The 21,579-nt window shown below is 58.0% G+C and overlaps 3 protein-coding genes across 25 annotated transcripts in view; all 3 read left to right on the forward strand.

Moving 5' to 3' along the window:
* HPSE2 (heparanase 2 (inactive)) overlaps window positions 1-11,704 on the forward strand; it is an 84,805-nt gene extending 73,101 nt beyond the window's left edge. For 10 of the 19 annotated variants that reach the window (XM_032445574.2, XM_032445573.2, XM_032445572.2 and 7 more), the window contains 6 exons: window positions 284-377; window positions 1,897-2,003; window positions 2,490-2,604; window positions 9,967-10,112; window positions 10,840-10,986; window positions 11,059-11,704. In XM_032445574.2, coding sequence (XP_032301465.2) covers window positions 284-377; window positions 1,897-2,003; window positions 2,490-2,604; window positions 9,967-10,112; window positions 10,840-10,986; window positions 11,059-11,224 — 775 coding nt within the window. In that variant the 3' untranslated portion in view covers window positions 11,225-11,704. Of the gene's footprint in view, window positions 1-283; window positions 378-1,896; window positions 2,004-2,489; window positions 2,605-2,730; window positions 3,152-6,665; window positions 9,429-9,966; window positions 10,113-10,839; window positions 10,991-11,058 lie in introns of those variants that run through there. The other 9 variants (XM_015867085.3, XM_085554593.1, XM_085554595.1 and 6 more) reach the window with 5 other exon arrangements.
* A 159-nt stretch (window positions 11,705-11,863) lies between these two features.
* On the forward strand, window positions 11,864-16,343 carry HPS1 (HPS1 biogenesis of lysosomal organelles complex 3 subunit 1). Of its 5 annotated transcripts, none has more exons than XM_085554587.1 (18): window positions 11,864-12,036; window positions 12,124-12,261; window positions 12,329-12,471; window positions 12,681-12,789; window positions 12,993-13,153; window positions 13,236-13,338; window positions 13,421-13,525; window positions 13,621-13,693; window positions 13,797-13,864; window positions 14,323-14,490; window positions 14,561-14,737; window positions 14,805-14,872; window positions 14,959-15,081; window positions 15,154-15,218; window positions 15,314-15,459; window positions 15,576-15,689; window positions 15,781-15,863; window positions 16,147-16,343. In XM_085554587.1, exons 1-18 carry the CDS (start codon window positions 11,932-11,934, stop codon window positions 16,307-16,309), a joined length of 2,112 nt encoding a protein of 703 aa, XP_085410713.1. In that variant the 5' UTR covers window positions 11,864-11,931; the 3' UTR covers window positions 16,310-16,343. The 5 variants fall into 5 exon arrangements, 2 of the variants coding, with proteins under 2 accessions (XP_085410713.1, XP_085410714.1); XM_085554588.1 differs by having other exon boundaries at window positions 13,624-13,693; XR_004307821.2 differs by lacking the exons at window positions 14,959-15,081; window positions 15,154-15,218; window positions 15,314-15,459; ... (1 more) ...; window positions 15,781-15,863; window positions 16,147-16,343 and having other exon boundaries at window positions 14,295-14,490; window positions 14,805-14,830.
* Window positions 16,344-16,981: 638 nt separating this feature from the next.
* Window positions 16,982-20,927, forward strand: PYROXD2 (pyridine nucleotide-disulphide oxidoreductase domain 2). The gene is made up of 16 exons (XM_032445577.2): window positions 16,982-17,512; window positions 17,776-17,795; window positions 17,954-18,047; window positions 18,120-18,193; window positions 18,280-18,426; window positions 18,529-18,673; window positions 18,785-18,846; window positions 18,938-19,035; window positions 19,163-19,304; window positions 19,395-19,529; window positions 19,611-19,683; window positions 19,763-19,919; window positions 20,003-20,157; window positions 20,247-20,353; window positions 20,439-20,559; window positions 20,642-20,927. Exons 1-16 carry the CDS (start codon window positions 17,329-17,331, stop codon window positions 20,722-20,724), a joined length of 1,797 nt encoding a protein of 598 aa, XP_032301468.2. The 5' UTR covers window positions 16,982-17,328; the 3' UTR covers window positions 20,725-20,927.
* The last annotated feature ends 652 nt before the right edge of the window (window positions 20,928-21,579 follow it).

A 21,579-nucleotide genomic window follows, 5' to 3' on the forward strand; every position in this document is an offset into this window, starting at 1 on the left:
ATTCGGATTCTGATTGGCAGCACTATAACCATGTTTCATTGAAGCGAGCACATGGAGAGCAGGAATCCCCTGGATGGGAAATGCTCAGTGCCATGTCAAGGGCAGCAGGCACACTTATATGAACATGACGAGGGACGCAGGAGAGGACACAATGTCTCTGCAGAGATCCTCTCCTGGAGGGAAAAGGGCTTCTTGGTGTGAGACAGCAGTGGGACAGAAGGACAAGAACAGGGGCAGAACTAATACCAGTGGTTTCATTCTTGTCATCTTGTTTTCCTTGCAGTTACTACATCGATGGCCGAGTGGCCAAAGTGACCGACTTCCTGAAAACACGCCTGCTAGACACACTGTCTGACCAGATCAGGAAAATCCAGAAAGTGAGTGCAAAGAGTCTGCAAGGGTGAGATGGCACTGTGCCCACAGTACTGCAGCTCAGGGCCTGGGCAGGGCACTGCTCAAGGTGTGGGGCTGGAGAAGCATCACAAAGCTTGCATGGGCGGGGTGGAGGGATGGTACCCTGGTGATGGAGGAGGAGATGGGGTAGCAACCTGACCAGCCCTAGGTGTCTATTACAATTCTAGGGTGATCTGTGATTTGCTCTGGACAGCGCGGCATGCAGCAAGCCACTCCATCCATACTGCTCACAGGACAGCTCCAGGCTGCAGCCACTGTGTAAGAAACAGGGACTTCGGGGGTCCCCTGCCTCAGCTGCTGCAGGGACCAGGGCTGTGGGCAGCTCAGTTGCCAATCCCACAGCAAAGTATGAACACCTATTAAGAGTGAAGTGTTTTGGAGTTAGAGGATGTGTCCATTTGTCTGCCTTGTCAAGGTTTTTGTGCTGTATCAGTCACCACTATCTATTGCTGCTGTAATTCCTGCAAGAAGAAACTGTAGCATGAGCACACAACTCAGAGAGTGCCCAGGAAAGGGGACACATGGGTCGGCACAGCAAAACCAGAGGATAGAAGCTGCTTGCTGTATCCTCCAGCACAAGCTGGAGACCATCCCCATACATGAGTGACCCACCCAAGTGGGGAGCATGGGTTGGGCACAGGGACAAGCATGGGACACAGTCCCACCCTGCTCTTCACTACACTGGTCATACACATCTCACTGCTGGGGAAGGTCACGGGACTGCCAGCAAAGCCATGGGCAGAAAGGTGGAGACATGCTGCAGCCTTGGGGGGGACCTGGTCCCCATTCAGCCCCAGAACCACATCAGTGAGGAGCTACCCCCGTTGGTTCTGGGAAGTGGGAAGAGCTCTCCTGGGAATGCCAGTGTGGCTGAGCAAAAGCACAGTGCTGGGTGCTAATAGCCTCCAGCTTGGCTTTGAGTCCGTGCATCCTGCCGGGGCTGATTAGAGCAGCTGGGCTTGTCCACTTCCCTGTTTTATTGCTTCCTCTCTGACTGGGGAAGGTGGCGGGCTTAGATAATTACAGGCAGGATGCCAACACCTCTGGGGCTTCAGTCAGGGATGTCGACTCTCACAGGCTGTGAGTGGGAGGCAGCCCAGAGCTGGCGTATTTAACAGCTTTGAGGGATCCCAGTCCATCCAGCACATTCCAGTGCTCCTCACTAATGGGGCAGGATCTGTCAGGCTGCGCAGCGCGCTCTTGAGATGCGGAGTTTGCAGACATCTGGCTGCAGGAGCTCATAGCCTGGACTGGAGAAGCAAGATTGCTGGAGAGGAGAGGATTCATTGTGTGGTGCCTGTGTATCTGGAGCCCTGGTGCTTTGGTGCTCAGCTGCGGCTGCCCTGTCTCATGACGCTCAAGCTCCAGGATGCCCCCACCATAGTCTCCATACTGAACACAGCCATTACACATTGGAGACGTGCAAATTGCACCTGCCCTGGGGAGAGGTGCTGCATTTGATGTTTGTTGTCTCCCACACAGGTTGTGAATACATACACACCAGGCAAGAAGATCTGGCTGGAAGGTGTTGGTGCTACCTCTGCTGGAGGCATGAACAACCTCTCCGATTCCTATGCAGCCGGGTTCCTGTGAGTGACACCTGCTCCTGGCATGAGAGCATTGCCACCTGTACAGGCTCTGTGCTCCCCTGTGCACCCCAGCTCTGGGGTCAGGGCTTGCACTCCACAGCCTTGCCACCCTCTTCCCATTCTGCAGCCACATGCCCATGCATGCATTCACTCCTTGCATCCCTTTCTGGGCAACTGGAGCTCTTCAGAGTACAGGGTCTAGGTCTGGAAACCATATTCTGTCCTTCTTTGAAGCCACAGCTATTGCTGAATCCTGGGGCTAGTCCAATGGTGCAACTCGATAGCACATAGATCCTGTTGCAGTCTTCAGAGCTAACTGTGATCACAAAGGATAAAGGAAGATTTTCCTTGCCTTGGGGCAGCCATAGGAACATGCCCAGGACATGTGGGCTGGGGCTGGCTTAGTTTACTGGTGACACCACAACGGGTGGGAGCACGGAGAAGCTGGGGTCCCTGCAGTGGCCTAACCCTGTCTCCTCAACACAGGTGGCTGAACACACTGGGCTTGCTGGCCAGCCAAGGCATTGATGTAGTGGTGCGGCACTCCTTCCTTGACCATGGCCACAACCACCTGGTGGACCAGAACTTCAACCCCCTGCCGGTAGGTCTGCCCGGGGCCGATCACAGAGATGCACCCTTCTCCCAGCCAGGTTTAAGGGGGGATCTGGTTTTTCTCATCCCTGCACCCAGAATGATGTGTTGCCTTTGTCCCTGACCCCTCTTGCAGATGCTTGGCTTCACCACAGAAATATCCAGGACACAGCTGAGAATCCACCTCTTCTTGTGGCCTGTTTGAACTCTGCTTGCAAATGAATTTTTCCAGATCCATTTCATTCAGTGTTAATAGGAGACATTAGTTAATGTCAAGTGCGGCATGTTGGAGGCAGATGGGAGAGCTTTGCTGCTGTGGCTGGAACTTCTTCCAGTGCCCAGTGCTTGGAAGCGTGGCACAGAGGACAGTGCCACAGCAGCAATGCCAGTGACTATAGGGGGCATTGCAGGGCCAGGTTGGGGAACAGTCCCATCTCCAGCTGAGACCTGGTGGTTCTCGGTGCCCTGCGTCATTCCTTGCTCTCCAAAACCCCCTGGATGGCTGGGGCTTCCCACACATAGGGTGAGAATAAAGGCTAAGCAAATTCCCTTTAAAAGTAGTAGGTTTCCTTTCCATCTGATCTATTTTCCTTTTGTTTTAGCAAATCCACCTCTCCCCCCCAACCCCTCCCCCAAAAGTAGAGAAGCTGGCAGGGCAGCTGTGTGCTCTGCTCACCCCAGGAAAGAATTTACAGGTTTTATGCAGGGCAACACCAGGGGACAGTTTGGGGAATATGCCCTGGGCTGATAAAGACAATGAAGGTATTCAAATTGCTGCTGTTTTAAAGATGATTTTCCCACTAAACTAGATGCCATGCCCCTCATGGCCTCTTCCTTGCTCTCCCATGTGTTCCAGAGCTGATCTGCTGCTCATGTCTCAGTGCCACGGCCCTGCACCAGCACCAGTGTTGCTCGTGCGCTTTAAAAGAGCCACAAGCAGGTGCAAATTAGTGTGAGACTTCAAAGCTGTGAGCATAATAAAGCCTGTGGAGACCAGGCTGTGACCCTCAGAGTGGTGTGGAGGATGCTATTTTCCCGTGGGAGCCATCAGGGGGATGAAAGTGGCTGGATGGACCTGTGCGGGGTCACTGCGCCATGAAACCCAACACACCTGCTGGCTGCCGTCACAAAGGCTTTTCCGCAGGTGGGATGGGCACGAGGCAGAGGGTGTTGAGAGAAGGCTGTGCTGCTGCCTGAACGAGTGTGGCAGATTGCTGCTGGTCCTGCCCCCTTTGGTTCTTTCACTGTGGCATGCTGCAGTGAGTAGCACAAGGAACTTGGTAAAACCTGGCATATGCTGTCTGCCTGGAGCCAGGGTATGTGCACAGCCAGGGCCGTGCACTGGAGATATTGTTGGGTACAGGAGTAGAAAGGTCATTGCACAGCTCTCTGTGCAATGTGGTGATATTTGTTGCTGTGGGCCATGCTGTGAGCCTTCAGGCCACACCTGAACCTTCATCCAGGGGCAGATTTGCAGAAATGGGCTTCTCTTGCAACTAATGGGAAGAAAACAGGAGAAATTGAGTGCTCTGAACTGGGCACGGATGCGCTCAGCCTGTGGAATATAAATGCTTCTTCCGAGCTTAATGCAGCTGCTCTCAAGTGTTTAAATGCCTTGTTATTTCTGATAGAACTTGGTTGGGTATCATTGAAGTGCTTTTTCTTCTTGAGCGATTGGGGCAGCCAGCTGTAAAATAATCAGGGCTTGACTGCGTGGCATGTGCTTGAGAAGCCCTTCAGGCAGAGCTTCTCCTGTCCGTAAGTCTGTCTGCGTGCATCTGAGCCTATCTATATGTGTGTGGGAGCAGGGAGCAGAGGAAGTAAGGGGAGAAGCAGCACTGATATTCACCCTTCATGGGGCAGTGCCTTTGAAAAGCCCGTCTGGCATTTAGGAGCTATCTGCTCCTTTTAGGCATGCAGTAGACATAATACATTGCTCTGGTTAATATCACTCTGAAGCAGTCCAGAATGGTGCAAAAGGTTCATTTCATTGCAGAGGCCCCCAGGTAAGTCTGATCTATCTCTTCAGACTGCTAGAGCATGCAAAACTTTGGAAATGGTCATCCATACTGAACTCCCCTCTGTTTTATCCATCTTTGGAACTGATGTCTGCTCCCTTAATGCACAAGGAACTGCTGTGAGGTTACACCTATGTGTGCAGAAATTTGAGTATGCTTCTAGGGAGGGCAAGAGAAACACAAACCCAATGAAAAGGCCAAAGCTGAAATCCAAACTTAGGTTTCCTGATAACCGTGGCTTCTCTTGGACCTTCTCCTAAAGGCTGTGAGGGATGTGCTCCTCCTGCATTAGGTGCTAAAACTTCCTGCATCTAAGTTTAATAAACAGCATACGGGGGCGTGAGAAAGGCTTTAAGGGATCACAGGGTGAAGCGATGGCAGAGGCTGCCTGCTCAGCTGTGGTAGGAAAAGACAGTGTAATATTGTGTGTGAATTGATGGCGTCCTTGGGAAAGCACCGTGGCGGTGCAGAGGGCTGCGCCTGGTGGGGCTGCGCTCGGACGCTTGGATGCCGCCAGTGATTTTTCACCTCCTTTGCTTAGCCCACAGGCACTGAGGAACTCAATGGGAAAGTTTCTGTGTGTCCTGGCCAAGGTGCCAGGGTTGGGAGCGGGGCTCCCCGCCGGCTGCATGTCTGTGTTCCCCTGTGCACTCGTTAGCCGAGCCGCCTTGGCAGCCACGCTGCTCCTTACAGCTGGAGGTCCCAGCTTCTCCCCAGCCAAGCCTCTCCTGCCTTGTGCTATGCTGCAGGGAACACCTCCATCCAGGGCTGGGAACCGCATCCATTCACCTGCACCCATCCCTGCCCCGCTGCAGGTGCCCAATGGGGCCATGTGGCAGCAGGAAGCAGCATCCCCAGGCGGGCAGAAACAAAGTGTGAGGAGAAGGAGCCAGTCTAATGGAGCTCATATACATGGAAGAAGCTCTTTGTGACAATAAATCTGCAGCAGGGGTGTCTGGCACCCCCATCTGCCCCCATCTGCGCAAGTGACGCCTGCAGATGGGGAGAGGAAGGGAGCGGAGAGGATGCACGAAAGTGGCTTGTGTGGTACATGGGTTCTGGATGATGAAAAGAGGGATGAAATTCTGGGCCATGTGAGCACCCAAAGCCGCATGGGAACTGCCTGGTGCAGTTCTGAGGGGCTCTGCTTCTCCTCCAGCTATGGCTGTGCCATGTGCTGAGGGATGCAGCATCCCCTGCTCCCCGCACCCCGGCTGTACTCTATCTCTGAGCCTGCTCTGAGACTCCTTTTATCTGCAAACCGGGAGACAGATTTAAAGCACTTGCACTCTGCTCACTGTCACATTGGGTTAAGGGGCCTTTCCCTCTTTGCGCACCATAAAAAAAAAGTCTCTGAAGTGCGTATGCTTGGACTTTGAAAGGCATCAAAGCTGTGAGCTGCCTGCGGCTCAGGCTCCCACCCGCTGGGGCTGTGGGACACATGCATGGAGGAGCTATGCCATGCATGTGCTGTGCACCCAGCCACCCACTGCCACCAGCTGCAGGGGTGGTGGGGATAGCAAGGTGCTGTTTGGCATGGCACACAGCTACCGGCAGAATGGAAGGAAGTAGTTTGATGGTGAAAAGTAGCAGAAGAAGGGAAAACAGCAAACAAATTGTATTTGGTTTCCAACCTGCCTGATACTGTGGCTCTGCTCCCTTCCTGCCGCCTCCGTTGCCTGGACCCTGTTAGGGAGAGGTGATGACAAAAGGCCTCTGACTGCTGCTCCATCTGCTCTGCTCGTGGGAAGGGAGCTCGCCTGCTCAGGGCCAGTGCACAATGGCTCAGCAGACTTCTGAGGCTTGTGCTGCTGGGGAGACCCAGAGCTCTGGGACAAGTAGCTGATGCTGAGCCCAAGTGCATTGCTGCTGGCACTGGTGGGTGAGGCTGTGGCTTTCCCAGCTGCCATGCTCACACATATTAGCAAGTAATTTGGGATGGAGCAGCTCTCCTGGCTGTGCCACGTGCCATACTTCGGGTCTCACCAGACAGCCATTGAAAAACATGACCTCGTTTCCTTTTCCTAACCATGAGAAGATATTCTGCCCACAGGGCCAGCCAGCAGCCAGGCTGAAACAAGTCCCCATTGCAGCCACAGCTGTGAAAGAGTGGGGTGAGATGATGCGCTCAACCGTTACAGCAGGAAGGAAGAGGAGCAGCGCAGCAAAAGCAATGCAATCCCAGGCAGAGACGTCAGCAGCTGCAGAGGACTGCTGGGTGCAAGAACCACCTCTAGGCAGGGCTTGGTGCTGGTGCTGCACCATGCAAGGTCTGTGCTGCCCAGGGGGCTGCTGCTGCCAGAGCTTTGTGCGGGATTTGGGTCAGAAAGCCATGAACTGTCCAAGAAGCACAACAAGGTCACGGGTGATGTTAAGAACTGCATCAGCCCAGCCCTGCTGGAGGAACGACCAGCCGCGTCTTGAACAGGATGCATGGACCTCCGCAGGGACTGAGCCTTGGATGCTGAAGATCCTTTAATCTAGTGGAAAAAGAAAGAGCAAGAACCACTGGTTGGAAGCTGACACCAGACAAATTCAAGCTGAAAATGAGGATTGTTAACAGTGCGGATGTTTAACTGCTGGAACAGGTTCCATGGGAAGTGGCGGTTCTCCATCCCACCAGGCCTGCAGAACCAAGTCACTGGAAGAGGCTATTGCCAAAAACAAGCCACAGGGCTCAGCAGACAAATAAAAACTCCTCTGTCCTGGGAGACATGGGAAACTGGGTCCCTTACTTCAGCAATGGTTGCTCAGGCTGTAAAAATGCAGGTTGTGGTGCAGGAATGGAGCAGGCTGCTGAAACCTGAGCATGCCTTAGGGATGGCATGGGAGAGTTCCAGGGTCTGCCAGGCTGGGCACTGTGGATGCACCTTGAGTCCCCATCTGCCTGCTGCTTAGAGAGAAAGTCTGGAGCTCAGGTTTCTTGGCTACAGCAACCTCTTCTTGTGTGTGCAATTGGACAGGCTCAGAAAGGCTGTAAAGAAGCTTTGCTGCCTGTAGGAGGGAGAAGGGAAGATGCTCCTGAGCCCTTTGTAGCAGCTCTGGCGGCAGGAGATGTGGTTAGCGGGGCTGTCTGAAGGGCTGACTAATCAGCTGCCTTTCCAAAAGCTTAAGCTTCAAAAAGCTCCTGCGATGAATTAAAATGTGTGAGGAGATAAAGCGGGACCTGCTGGGCTTTCCCAGCTCTCTGCCTCTGCTGGCCCTGTGGCACACAGAAGACGTGGTTGGGCTGAGCTCCACAGATCAGCTCACATGAGACCATGGCCCTTCCTGCCTGTAAATCCACGGTCCCGGGCAGGGACCTCCTGCTCTGCTCTGCTCAGGTGCCTGCAGCCCCACCAAAGGCTGTATAGCAGCAACCTTAATGGGTCTGCAAAGTAATTAAAGCAAGAAAGCTCCCTCAGTTCCCCAAGGACTAATAGCGGACCAGATTCCTTTCTGCTATTCCTCCTCTAGCCTTATGACTGTATAATAGCTCACCACAGGAGCCCTCGGCAGCTCCAAGGCCCTGATCCTGCTGTGACTGAGCTGGATTGAGCTGTGCACTGCTCTGGGCTGTGGCTTTTTGCTGCAGTGGTCACAAGAACATGTGGAAAATGTGACAGACACAGCTAGGAAAAAAGCCATCCTGTTGCTTTCAGACATAGGTGTGAAGACCCATCTTCCCACGTCAGTGACCAGGAGACAAAGCAAGTTGCAGCTGCAGGTGCCCAGCAGCCCCGATGAGATTTTAGTTGGGGCTCAGCCCTGCAGCAACCTGGGAAGTGCCCGCACCCAGAGGTTTTGTTTTCGTCATGCTGGGTGCGTGTGCAATTCATCATCCAAATACTCGGTGTCACTGGCTCCTGGTAATTTATTGCAAGGAACATGATTTTGGCCGCTGCTGCAAGCAGGCTTGTGATGACGCGAAAAGCTGCAGCTGTCTTCAGTGCTTCCCTGCAGCAAGCTGAATGGCTTGAGTTCCTCCAGGCTGCAGCAAAAGGCTCCTTTTCCAGCCCCTGGGTCATTTTTCTGGCCCAGCTTTGAACTCTCTTTGGTGCTTCCACATCCTTCTTGAAAGAAAGGCTTCAGAGCTCACCCTGCCTGCCAAGCAGGGTAAAATCACTGCACTTCCACTCCTCCTGCAGATGCTGAAGGGACACGTTGGTCCCCACACTGCCCTGAGCATCTCTGCTAAGGTGGTTGGCAGTGATAGCACAAAGGGCTCTGCTAAGCCACAGCTTTTAGGGGAGCACCAACAGCACATGGAACTTTAAGGGTGGCCACTAAGTCCCTGAGGATTCCCTTTGAGTCCTGTAGCATCTATCACTCCCAACACTTGCCAGCAAAACCAGCATTTTGCTTGTGGAAATGCACAGAGAAAGCAAGAAAACCCACAGTGCTGCCAGGAATAACAGTCTAACAGGCCATCTTCAGGCTTGGCCAGAAGCAGCAAGAGGAGTTTTTCCTCCAGCCCTCTGGCCAAAGCTGACCCAGCCAGTGGGAAGCAGGCTTGGATGTCCCAGTGGCACTACTGGCACCAACCAGATGGGTATTCCTCTTGGCTAGCAGCTGCTGCAATCAGAGGGACAGAGCCCTGTCCTGCAGAGAGGCCCTCTGAACATGCCCCCTCCCTTCTCACAACCCTGCTTCATTTACCACACACCTCCCGGCTTCTGCAGCGGATGAGAGTGGGGCCCTACAGACGGTGGCTGCCGGCATTGCATAGCCTCGCTTCCCTCCCCAGGGCCTGGGGCCCATCCTGTGTGCTAAGCGAGGCCATGCCCTGTGGGAAAAAATAGTATGTGGTGATGTAATTAAAAGGCTGCATCATTAACGCATGTGTGCAGGGGCTGAGCATTTCCTATTTCTCGAGTACTTGGCTTCCCTGTGCTATGGTCTTGGGTACTTAGCTCCACAGGTGGCTTTAGGAGAAGAAATACTCCTGGGGAGTGGAGCACCCCAGGTAAACTCCAGAGCCAGTGTGCCATCAGCAGAATGGGGAGCATAGGATAGATCGAGGGGCTCCATCCTTGCACAGCAGTGGGGTGGATGGTGTCATTGTCCCATGTGGGCTGTGCATGGCTCTGCAGCGTGGCCATATGTGGGTCCACGGGATGTGAGGCAGCATCCACGCTGTTCTCCACCAAGCTGCACAGCCTGAGCTCCTTTAGAGGATATCGGTGTCTCGTAGCGTGCAAAGCAACATACTCCTTCCTTAATCTCTTTCCTGGAAACAGCTTTACCATTTTGGCTTGATCCATGCCAAAAAATAAAAGCTCACCCCAAAGCAGACATCTGGCATGGAATATTCTCACCCAGGCAGCCCAGATTCTCCTGGACTGGTGCTGCTGACTGTCCTCTCTGCCCTGCAGGACTACTGGCTGTCCCTGCTGTACAAGCGGCTCATCGGACCCAAGGTGCTGGCCATCCACGTGGCCGGTCTGCAGAGGAAGCCCCGGCCGGGCAGGGTGATCCGTGACAAGCTCCGCATTTACGCCCACTGCACCAGCTCCCACAAGTGAGCCATGCACAGTGAGGGAGGCTGGGGGCCATGGGGCAGCACCCGCCTGGGAACAGGGACAGCGGCCGGACAGCCCCGGCAGCAAAGATCAAGGGGGTGGATTTCACGAGGGGCCCCCGGTCGGTCGGGTTACCTGCCCAGGAGCCCAGCCTGCTCATTGTTTCACTGATAAGGTCTTTCAAAGAGCCCCAGTAAGCAGTGGGGGGTGGGGGGGAGGCAGCCACCTCCTCTGCAGACACAAGTTGCTATTGTGGAGGAGGAGAGGCTGTTTCTTTACACAGTCCAGATGCTTTCAACATGCCTCCAGCTCGGTAGGAAACCTTGTCCAGTAACTGACAGGTGCAAAGTGCTTTATAGCCTTTGTTTGGGGCTGTCTGTTTAAGCAGGGACAGAGGAGCAGTGTCTGGAGCTGTCAGTTGGGTGCCCAGGGTGGTGGTGGGGCAGACGCCACTCACGTACTGAGCTCCCTCAGTTCTCAGCCTCCTCCTTGCAAGGTCCTGGGGGGGGTTGCCCCCAGCTGCAGGGATGCCCTCGTGCAGTGCCACTCCTGGCCAAGGAGGGTGAGGGAAGTTGGGAAGCTGTCACGATGGGGAAGTGACATCTCCCTGCGGAGGGTGATGTCTAACCCGGATGACTGCACACACACCCCAGGCCCTTTTCCCGGCGTGATGTTCTCGGGGCAGATGCCAACACACCCCCTCAGCCCCCGCTCTCCCCTTTGCAGCCACAACTATGTGCGGGGCTCCATCACCTTGTACATCATCAACCTGCATCGCTCCCGGAAGAAAATCAAGTTGGCGGGGACGCTTCGGGATAAGATCGTCCACCAGTACCTGCTGCAGCCCTATGGCAAAGATGGGCTGCACTCCAAGTAAGCGCGGGGTTCCCGCTGGGGACCACGCCGTCCTCGGCGCGGCGCCCTGACCCTGTTCTGCTCTCGCAGGTCGGTGCAGCTCAACGGGCAGCCTCTGGCCATGGTGGACGACGGGACCCTCCCCGAGCTAAAGCCCCGGCCGCTGCGGGCCGGCCGCACGCTGGTCATCCCCCCGTTGACCATGAGCTTCTACGTGGTGAAGAACGTGAACGCGTTGGCCTGCCGCTACCGATAGCCCGCGGCCCGCAACGGACCCACCGCTCGCTCCCCGGGACGCGCTGCTCCTCGGCAGCACGGCGCGGGCACCGCACCGCATCGCATCGCACCGCACCTCCTCCCCGCCGCCCGGGCGCCCTCCGGCCCGGCACCTTCTCCCCCACCCGTGCCCGCTCCGCCCCGCGCACTGACGGCCGAGCCGCGGGGCTCCACCGGGAGGGTCGGGGCCGGCCCGCCCCGCGTGCGGGGAGCTCGCAGCGCGCATGGAAGCAGCTCCCTCTGCTGCCGCTGCGAGCGCGGCCCGGACGCCGTGGGACGGGGGGAGCCGCGCGGGCGGGGCCACGGCTGTAAATGTTGGTAATTAAGTTAATGAGGCCCGCGACGACGGGGAGCTCCGCGCCGTGCGAGGCGGCTCAGGCTGCGGGAGCGGGGGGTGCGGGCTGCAGCGGCCGGGACGCACCGCGACGGAGCGTGAGGGCTAATAAAGCTGCGCTGCCCACCGCGTCCACCTCTTCTGTTCGCCGCGGGGCGGCACCGGAGCCGGGGCCGAGACGGGAATCGAAGCGCGACCGGAGCGGAGCACCCCACTGCCGGGTGCGCGCTGCAGGGCCGCGCCGGGCCACCGGAGGCGCTGCGCGCGTGGGCGCGGCGGTCACGCGCGGCGGAGCAGGAAGCGGCGCGGGGCGGGCGGAGCAGCGGAGTCCCGGGGCCGGGCCGGGCCGGGCTATGCGGTGCGTGCTCATTTCCAGCACCGCGGCCGAGCTGCTCTTCTACTGGGCCGATGCCGCCTTCCTCCGCCGGCTGCGGCCGTCCGCCGCCACCGCCGCGCAGGTGGGATCAGACGGGACCGGACGGGGCGGGCGGGGTGCGGGGCGGCTTACGGGGTCCGCGGGACGCTGACCCGGGTGCGTGCCCCAGGGCCCGGCGCTGGAGGACAGCCTGAACACGCTGCTCGCGCCCCTCATCATCTCCTGCACCGCGCTGCTGGAGAAGCTGTCGGACACCTACACCTGCTTCAGGGCTGAAGGCGGGCGGCACCTCTACGTCCTGCACATGGTAGGGCCGGGTGGGGAGAGCAGGGGGGTCGGCCGAGCCAGTGTCCTGACCCCGCTGCCGGTTGCAGTTCGGGGATTGCTTGTACATCGCGGTGAACGGCGACGGGACGGAGAGCGAGGACGACCTGCGCAGGACGCTCTTCGTGCTGCGGCGCCTGGTGGAGGTTCACTGCGGCCTCGTCACGCTCGATGCCCACCTCATCCGCAAGGAGTGAGCAGGGAGCACCAACCGGCACGGGCTGGGGTACAGGGGTGCTGGGGGAGCTGCCAAAATGGGAGGGTGGGAGCACGTCCCATAGTTGGTGCCCCCTTTCAGTGAGACTCCCACCTCCTTTCTCTTTGCTGGGGTGCTGTGGGGGTTTGGGTTGCCCATCCATATGGGACGTCTCATCTGTGGCTCACATTCTGTGGCCATTGCAGGCTGCGGCCAGCAGATTCAGAGCGGCGGGAGCGCATCTGGAGCCTGTTGAGGGGGCTGCTGGAGACATACATCCACCTGCGGGAGGAGGACCAGAGCTTTGCCGTGGAGGTAACGTTCCTTGGGACCTGCTGAGCACATCCCAGGGCTTATTCCATGCTGCTGGTGGGTGATGCTGCATCCTGGAGAAGGGCTCCTGGTGGAGATCTTTGAGCAGCCCCCAGGTTGCGATGCAGGAAGCAGCCCAGCCCTGCCCTGGCACTGTGCGGTTGGGTCTGCCTGGCTCAGCAGCCTCGTCCCAACCCACACCACAGGCGGTGGAGAGACTGATCCACCCTCAGCTGTGTGAGCAGTGCATCGAGTTCCTGGAGAGGCAGGTGGTGCAGCATATCAACTCCAGCCCCGAGCGTGGTGGGGATGAGGTGGGACATGCCTTCCTCCTGGTGCACACCAAGCTGCTGGCCTTCTACTCCAGGTGCGCCTGGCCCTGGCTCTGACACCCTCCCAAGAACAGCTGCTGGCCCTTCCGCTTGACCCCTCTGTTCTCCATCCCACAGCCGCAATGCCAGCTCTGTCCGCCCTACTGACCTGCTCACCCTCATCCTCCTGGTGCAGGACCTGTATCCCAGCCAGAGCGCTGAGGAGGAGCTCGGCCCACAGGTGTGGGGGAAGTGGGCTGGGGTGCCCCTGGAGGGTAATATCTTGTGGGTCAGGCTTTGATTTTTGTCTTTCATCTCAAAAGCCTGCAGCAGGGAAGTTGTTGCCGCAAGGACCCAAGAGAAGTGAGAGCATCCCTGTGAGCAACCCTGGCTCCCACGGAGCTACAGAGAAAGAGTCAGATGATCAGGTGAGAGTGGGTGGTAGCCTTAGGGAGCTGCAGCATGGGATGCTGGTGGTGCTGCCCTGCAGCCATAGCACAGCTGAACCAGCCCTCCCTGCTAGCAGGACACTGATGATCTCTCTGCACCTGAAGTCTACTACACACCTGAGCCCTCACCGGGCAGGCAGAGCACAGGTGAGTGCCAGGTTTGGCAGTGCCTTGGGCTGCCCTGCTCCACAGGAGGTTTGGGGCTGCATGGAGGACCAGCAAGTAGAACAGAGCTACTGCATTCCTGCAGGCAGTGAGAGCTGGTCAGAGAGCCTTGAGCTGGTGGGTGATGGGGATGCAGATGCTGCAGATGTCCAGGTGAGCATGGGCAACATGATTCCACCTGTATCTGTGCCTTCACAGCCTGTTCTGATGCACTTTGTTGTCTCTGGTCCTCACTACTTCTCCCTTGCTGTGCCATGGCTACAAGTGTCCTAGCCTGTGGAGGCATGGGGCACATACCCTGTGTTGTGCATGACAGTGAGACAACTTTGGGGTACTGCTTGCAGCATCCCCTTCAGTGTCTGTGGCAGAAGGTTGAGGTTCTCTCAAAGCAGTCTGCTGTCTCCCTCTGCTGCCTCAGGGTTTCCGGTCTGCTTTCTTCCCTGCACTGCTCTACAAGCATTTGCTGGTCTCTGCAGAAGGTGTTTGCTGTCTGCAAGCAGCCTCCTTTCTGCCTACTGCTCTTGCGGGGTACTTGCAGCTTTCAGGACATTGGTTCCATCACCACGTCCCTCGGTTGATGCAGGGGCTGAGCATCTCTCCTCTCTGCCCAGATGGCAGAGGACCTGCTCCAGACATTGAGTCCTCTGCTCCCAGAAGCTTCGAACCCCAGGAGGATCTTCCTGGAGGCCAACCTGCGGGACGGCAGCTGCCTCTTGCTGCCACACACCATGCACTGTCTCCCGCTGTGGCCTGGCATCTCCCTCATTCTCCTGACCAAGGTGAGCTTTAAGGCGAGGGGAACAAGGCTGGGCTAACTCCTGCCTGACCTGTGTCCCTGCTCCATGGCAGGGCCCCACGAGCCACGTGGCTGTCACCTTGCACCAACTGCTGGATGGGTTCCTGGTGCTGGAGAAGAAGCTGGAAGAGGGGCAGGAGGTAGGGGCATCCCGTGCCCACCCCTTTCTGGCTGAGCTGCGGCAGCGCATGGATAAGTTTGTGAAGAAGCTGAGTGGGCAGGACATGCAGGTGAGTGTGGGAATGCATGGACCTCATCCCACTATTGCTGTAGCTGGATGCTGAGCCCCATCTCTAGTTACAGAACGCCTGGGTGGAATTCAAGAACAAGATATTCTCTCGGAGTGAGACTGGGAGCACCTTGGAGTGAGTATGGGTTGGCCAGTATGGGATCCTTGCTCTGCCTGAATGCGGACCCCTAAAGCTGGATCCCCCCCCTACCTCCTATTTAGGCTGCTGCATGCGCTGGGCACTGTGAAGCGACAGCTCTGCTCTGTATATCGCCAGCTCTTCCTCACCCCCACCAGCCATAGCCTGTCCCAAGGCCTGCGGGACCGAGCCCAGAAGCTGATGAGGTGAGGCTGAGGGGTGCGGGGACTGCCTGCAGCTGGGATCCCCATTGCTGCTAACTGCACCTCTGCCTGCAGGGAGAAGCTTCTGGACTGGAGAGACTTCCTGTTGGTGAAGAGCAGGCGCAACATCACCATGGTGTCATATCCATCCCTGTGGCCAGGGTGGGATGGGAGGTAGAGGAGAGGGAGGTTTCCATGGGGTACCAAAGTGATTGAACACCCTTAACTAGCCCCACATACCTGGAGGACTTTCCTGGCCTGGTGCACTTCATCTATGTTGACCGCACGGCTGGGCAGATGATGGCACCATCGCTCAGCGTGACAGAGAAGTCCAGCTCAGAGCTGGGCAAGGGGCCACTCGCTGAGTTCGTCAGGAACAAGGTAGTGGTCCTGCAGTGCCTGGGCCAGGTCTGGGTGCTGAGGGCTGTGCTGCGACCACGGGAGGGGGCAGTGGATGGAGGTTTGTGTTCAGGTGTGGAGTGTTCCCCTTCCCTTAGGTGTGGTCCCTGATCGCACTGGCCCGGCGGTACCTGCAGAAGGGCTACACAACCCTCATGCTGCAGGATGGTGACTACTGCTGCTCCTACTTCCTCTGGTTTGAGAATGAGCTGGTACGTGGGCTGAGCCCCTCTGCCCACACCACGGGGCTCCTTGTTCCTCCCCTCCCTGGTACCACTGCTCTCTGCTGTCATCCATCCTCAGGGCTATAAACTGGAGGTGATGGAGGTGCCGGTTCTCTCTGATGACTCTGCGCCTATCGGGATGCTGGCAGGGGACTACTACAGGTGAGCAGTCCTCAGCCCTGTTATTGGGCAGAGGTGACAGGGAACATGCTGAAATGGGCATCCCATGCACATTGGTGTGCATAGGGGTACTAAGGGCAGCAGAGTGGCACCAGTGGAGGACCAGTGCCATCTGGACAGCACAGCCTGTGTCCCCAGCCTGGTACTGTGATCGTGGGCCAGCAGGGATGGATGTCCTTGCCAGAGGCTTCCTAGGGGAATTTGGTTCCAAAGGGGCACAGCCAGCACTATACCCTGCAGAGTTATCCCTGCTTTTTCTTCCTAGGAAGCTGCTGCGTTACTACAGCAAGAACCAGCAGACGGACATGGTGAAGTGCTACGAGCTGCTGACTGTGCACCTGGGCATCATCCCGTCTGAGCTGGTGGTCCAGCAGGCCTGCAACTTGGCCCAGCGCCTCTGGGAGCCCTCCCGCATTCCCCTGCTCTGAGCTGGGACTGGGATTAAAGCGGGTGTGGGTGTTCCTCGTGCTGCTTCTTCAGGGGGTGCGCGTGTGCTGGGCTGTGCTTGGAGGCAGCCACGTGCAGCCTCGCTGTCATGCAACCGGGTCAGGGCTTGCACTGCCTGCTTCTCCCCCTCTCCCTCTTGGCGAGCACCCAGCAGCCTCCTGGGAAAGGCTGGGAGTGGGGCTGAGAGCTTTTTGGCAAATCACAGGCTTGTTGAAAAGTGCATTTCCAAAGCTGGATTTATGGTGTTGGCTTGGCCTCGCCGCCTGGCTTTGGCCAGAGAACAAAACATCATAGCCAGTCTGCACTGTGAACTGCACCTCATGCTCCTTATCTGCACCCCTAAACACAGGGCTGTGGGTTTGATGTCCTCAAGCGTGGGGAGCTGGGGTACATCCTGTGCACCCCCAGCCCATGTGCAGCTTCTGGGCACGTTGGTACTGAGCTGAGCACCAGCACGTGGTGCAGCTGAGGCAGTTCATGTGTCCTCCAGACACATCTGCTGTCAGTGCATGTGCAAGCACTCTGAACTCCCTCTGTTCCAGGGGTTCCGGCTGTCCTGCACAGCTGAGGCTGAGCACTGTGTTTTGGAGGGTGCTGGACCATGGCAGGGCCTTTGCCCTGTGCTGCTGGGCAGGAATTTTTCCTGCTGAGCAAAGCTCTGGGGCCAAGCCAAGCCCAGCCCCAGGCTGTCCCTTTCCCAGCTGCTATGGAGGGGCTGCATTCCCCTTCCCTGCAGCACTTGGTGGCCGCCCGCCCAGACGGTTGCTCTGGATCCATGTGTGCTCCCTGGGCTGCAAGCATCAGGCAGAATGACCGTGGGGGCTGTGCCCATCTGCTCCCCAGCCACTCTGAGTGCCCCAGGCAAAGGCTGGCTCAGGTTCAGCTGCAGGCTCTGTGTCCTGCCCAGCCATCCCACAAGCCATGAGACACAGTGTCCAGTCCCTTGCCAAGGCGTCCCCTGCCCTGGGCCCCCTGCCCCCACCCCGTGCCCGGAAATCCCATGAGAAGCACTGCCATGAAAGCAAAGTCCAGGAGCTACCAGCACAGTGTGGAGATGTCGGCCGGGCTCTGTGCTGGCCTGGGTGCAGGCTGTGCTGCCCACAGGCTGTGGGGCCAGCGCCTGGCTCATAGCAGGACCACTGAAAAGCTGCAACGAGAGTATGATGCCGTGGTGATCGGAGCAGGTAATGCAGGGCCAGGAGCTGGTGCGGGTGGGGCAGCCTCCAGTTGTGCATGGATGGGCATGAGTTACAGCTCCCTGGTGTGCTGCTGGCGTGGGGGGCTGAGCAGAGCTGGGGTGTGTTGGGGTCCAGGAATGTAGAGAAGGAGAGGGTGTTTGCTGATGCCTGCATCTTCGTGTCCAGAGTTCAGCTATTTGGGTGCTCTGCAGCCATGCCTGGCAGGGTGCCATGAGGCTGCCCTGGCTCACCCCCCTCTCTCCTTGCAGGGCACAACGGGCTGGTGGCAGTGAGTACCGATAGCAGAGCTCTCACCTCCATCCCCAGTGGGGGGCATTGGGAGGACGGTCTGCAGCAAGCACTGGGAATGGGGGTCCTACAGAGGTTTGGGAAGCAGGGACTTCCCTGGCAAGGTAGTCCCCATAGTGTGACACATGCTCCCTGCAGGCTGCCTACCTGCAGCAGGCAGGGCTGCGCACGGCCGTGCTGGAAAAACGCCATGTGCTGGGTGGTGCAGCTGTCACTGAGGAGATTGTGCCAGGTACCCCATATGCCCCTTATCCCCCTGCCCACTACCTACCCCATGCGTTGCTCACCACACCATGTTCTCCAGGCTTTAAGTTCTCCCGGGCTTCCTACCTGCTCAGTCTGCTACGTCCGCAGATCTATGCAGAGCTGGAGCTGCAGGTACTGCTGCCTTCCTGGTGTGCTGGCTGGGCTAGTCTGCTGTCCAGCCATCCCTGCAGTTTCCATCCTGACCCCGTGCCTTGCAGCGGCATGGCCTGAGGGTGCTGCCACGGGACCCTTACTCCTTCACCCCACTGCTGGAGGACAGGAGCCCACCCCGCTCCCTGCTGATGGGGCACGACATGGCTCAAACCCAGCAGCAGATCGCCCAGTTCTCCCAGAAGGATGCTCAGGTATGGGGGCAACACCTGGCCTAGGAGCCCCACTGCCCATCAGAGCAGTAGGGGTGCTCATGGTGGGATATCCTCTTCTGGCCATCCTCTGTCTCCATTCAGGCTTACCCTAAGTATGAGGCATTCATGGGGTGCTTGGTGTCTGCCATCAACCCGCTGCTGGATGCCCCCCCTGCAGATACAGCTGCCCTAGGGCAGGGCTCCCTGCTGCAGAGGCTCCGTGCCCTGTGGCCCCTGCTGCAGACAGGTGTGTGGAGACATGGGGATCCTCATGGTGATGGTGGCTGGCCCAGCCCTGGTCACTGGTGGCCACGTCCTGGTGCAGCCATGCAGGTCCCAGAGCTGCCTTTTCTGACAGGGCTGGCAGTGGGGCGGCAGCTGCCCCACTTCTATGAGGTACTGACAGCCCCAATCTCCAAGGTGAGTGCTAGAAGCAGTGGCACCCTCCCTGCATGCTCACAGAGTCCCAACCACAACTCACCCCTGAGCTTCTCCTTGTCTCCTGGACCAGATCCTGGATCACTGGTTTGAGTCAGAGCCCTTGAAGGCCACTCTGGCAACAGATGCAGTGATTGGGGCCATGAGCAGCCCCCACACCCCAGGTAGCGGGTGAGGGTCCCATCCCTTCCCTGGGTCTTGTGACTCTGTGTGCTGGCTGCTGGAGCTCTCATAAGGGCATCCTTGCCGTGGGGGACACGTGCAGGGGACAGACCTCATCCCCTTGGCTGACCCACAGGTATGTGCTGCTGCACCATGTCATGGGTGAGCTGGAGGGGCGGCGTGGTGCCTGGGGCTACGTGGCTGGGGGCATGGGGGCCCTGTCCCAATCCATCGCCCGTGCAGCAGCCACCCGTGGTGCCCACATCTTTACGGAGAAGGTATGGGGTTTCTGGGCTTAGTGTGTGCTGTAGGATGTCTGCTGCTGGCTGTAGGGATGAACTGGGTGAGGTGCCCTCTCCTCTGCCCAGGCTGTGTGCCACGTGCTGCTGGGAACTGATGGGCAGGCACAGGGCATCGTGCTGCAGGACGGGACGGAGGTGAGGAGTAAAGTGGTGTTGTCCAACGCCTCCCCCCAGATCACCTTCCTGGAGCTCACTCCCAAGGTATGAGGCCACCATAGCACTTAGCACAGGGTCATGCCCCAGCTGGGTCACCCCATTACCACAGTGCCCTCTTCATCCCAGGAGCAGCTGCCAGAGGACTTTGTGCGGCGGATCCAGCAGCTTGACACACGCTCCCCTGTCACCAAAATCAATGGTAGGGTCGAGGAGCCACCCTCACCATGCTTGGTCAGGCATGCTTGAAACACTTATACACCCCACTGTCCCCATCCAAGTGGCAGTGGACCGGCTGCCTAGCTTCCTTGCTGCCCCCAACACCCACGACAGCCGACCTTTACCCCATCACTGCTGCTCCATCCACCTCAACTGTGAGAACACACACCTTCTGCACCAGGCCTACACCGAGGCTGCCCAGGGGCACCCCTCCAGCAGGTAGGAGGTGCTCACCTCACACCCCTGCCCACTGCCCTGGTGGTGCCAGGGGGATGTTTTGTGGCCATGTCTCACTCCCCCAGGCCTATGATTGAGCTGTGCATCCCTTCAGCGCTGGACCCAGGGCTGGCTCCTCCTGGCTGCCACGTTGTGTCCCTCTTCACCCAGTACACCCCATATGAGTTGGCGGGTGGGCAGCTCTGGGATGAGAAGGCTCGAAATGCTTATGCAGACACAGGTGTGTAAAGCGTGAATGGAGCAGGATAATGCCTGGTGTACCAGTCCCTGCTTATGGGAAGAGTCACCAATGCCTCCATTCCTCCTTAGTGTTCGACTGCATTGAAGCCTATGCCCCAGGCTTCAAGGCATCTGTCATCGGCAGGGACATCCTGACACCACCTGACCTGGAGAGGATCTTCGGGCTGCCTGGTGGGGTGGGTGACAGTGTGCTGGGCTCTGAGCAACATTCCTGTGCCAGCTGGGGAGGGAACACTGCACACACAAGGGCTCTCTTTGCAGAACATCTTTCATGGAGGGATGTCTCTGGACCAGCTCTACTTCACCCGGCCAGCACCATCCTACTCAACATACCAGACCCCAGTCCCAGGCTTATACCTGTGTGGGAGTGGAGCCCACCCCGGTAAGCATGGCTGAGAATGGGGCTGCAGGAGGAGGATAGAGCTACATAGACAGGCACAGACCCCATTCCTGCTGCTTTTCAGGAGGAGGTGTGATGGGTGCAGCGGGTCGCAATGCAGCCCAGGTGGTCCTCAGGGATTTCAGGCGCCTGCGGTGGCGGCAGTGAAACTGACTTCACCTGCACAGGCGTGTGGCTGCAGTTGTTTCCAGTGGTCCTGGCTTCCCATCCATGCTGCAAGCCAAGCGTGCCAGGTAGCATCCCCTGTGAACGGGGCAGTGCAGGCTGGTGCAGTGTCCCAAGAGGTGTCAACTGTCCCAGTGCTGTGACACACACAGAAATAAACCCAGCCACAGACTTTGCATTTATAACTCTCTCTCTGTGGTTTTTCAGCCTTTTGTGCAGCTCCTTGTGCGCTTTAGGCTGTGATACCCTGTGGCCTGAGTGCACAGCACATCCTATGTCCCCCCCAGCACGGGCTGCACGGGGCTGCCCACACTGTGTCTGCTTATGTAGGGCACAGATGTGTCACTGAGCAGTGAATGGGGACAGCCAGCCCCTTGCTGGGGTGTGCCGTACTCCCAGCATCCTGCCCCGTGCTGCTGCTGAGAGCCATGCACAGCAATGACAGAGCTCACATCCTCTCCCTGCCCTCTTCCTCCTGAGGACAATGCTCTCGATTCAGCTCCAGGTCTCTCCTCCCGCTGAGCCCTAAATACGGCGTTTCCGGGCTGCGCTGCTGCACCTGAACCGCCTGAATCAATATTGACCGGCCAGGAATAGTCCCGCACTCCTCTGAGAATAGCCCCGCACACCCGCCCCGCTGCCCACAGCTTCCCGCACGGGGCTGCCCTGCTGCAGAGCCCTATTTTTAGCTGCCGCAGTCACTGGCTGCACGGGGCTGCAGGTGTTGGTGCCCGCTGCAACCCAGGGGTGACAACGAGGGGGGACACCCTGGTGTGCCGTGCTCACACCGAGCATCAGAGCGTGGCCGCAGCCATGGGAGAGATGATGAGATGGTGT

Source organism: Coturnix japonica, chromosome 8 (genome assembly GCF_054131305.1).
Source record: "Coturnix japonica strain WE chromosome 8, WE-NBRP24, whole genome shotgun sequence".
In the NCBI taxonomy this organism is placed as follows: Eukaryota; Metazoa; Chordata; class Aves; order Galliformes; family Phasianidae; genus Coturnix; species Coturnix japonica.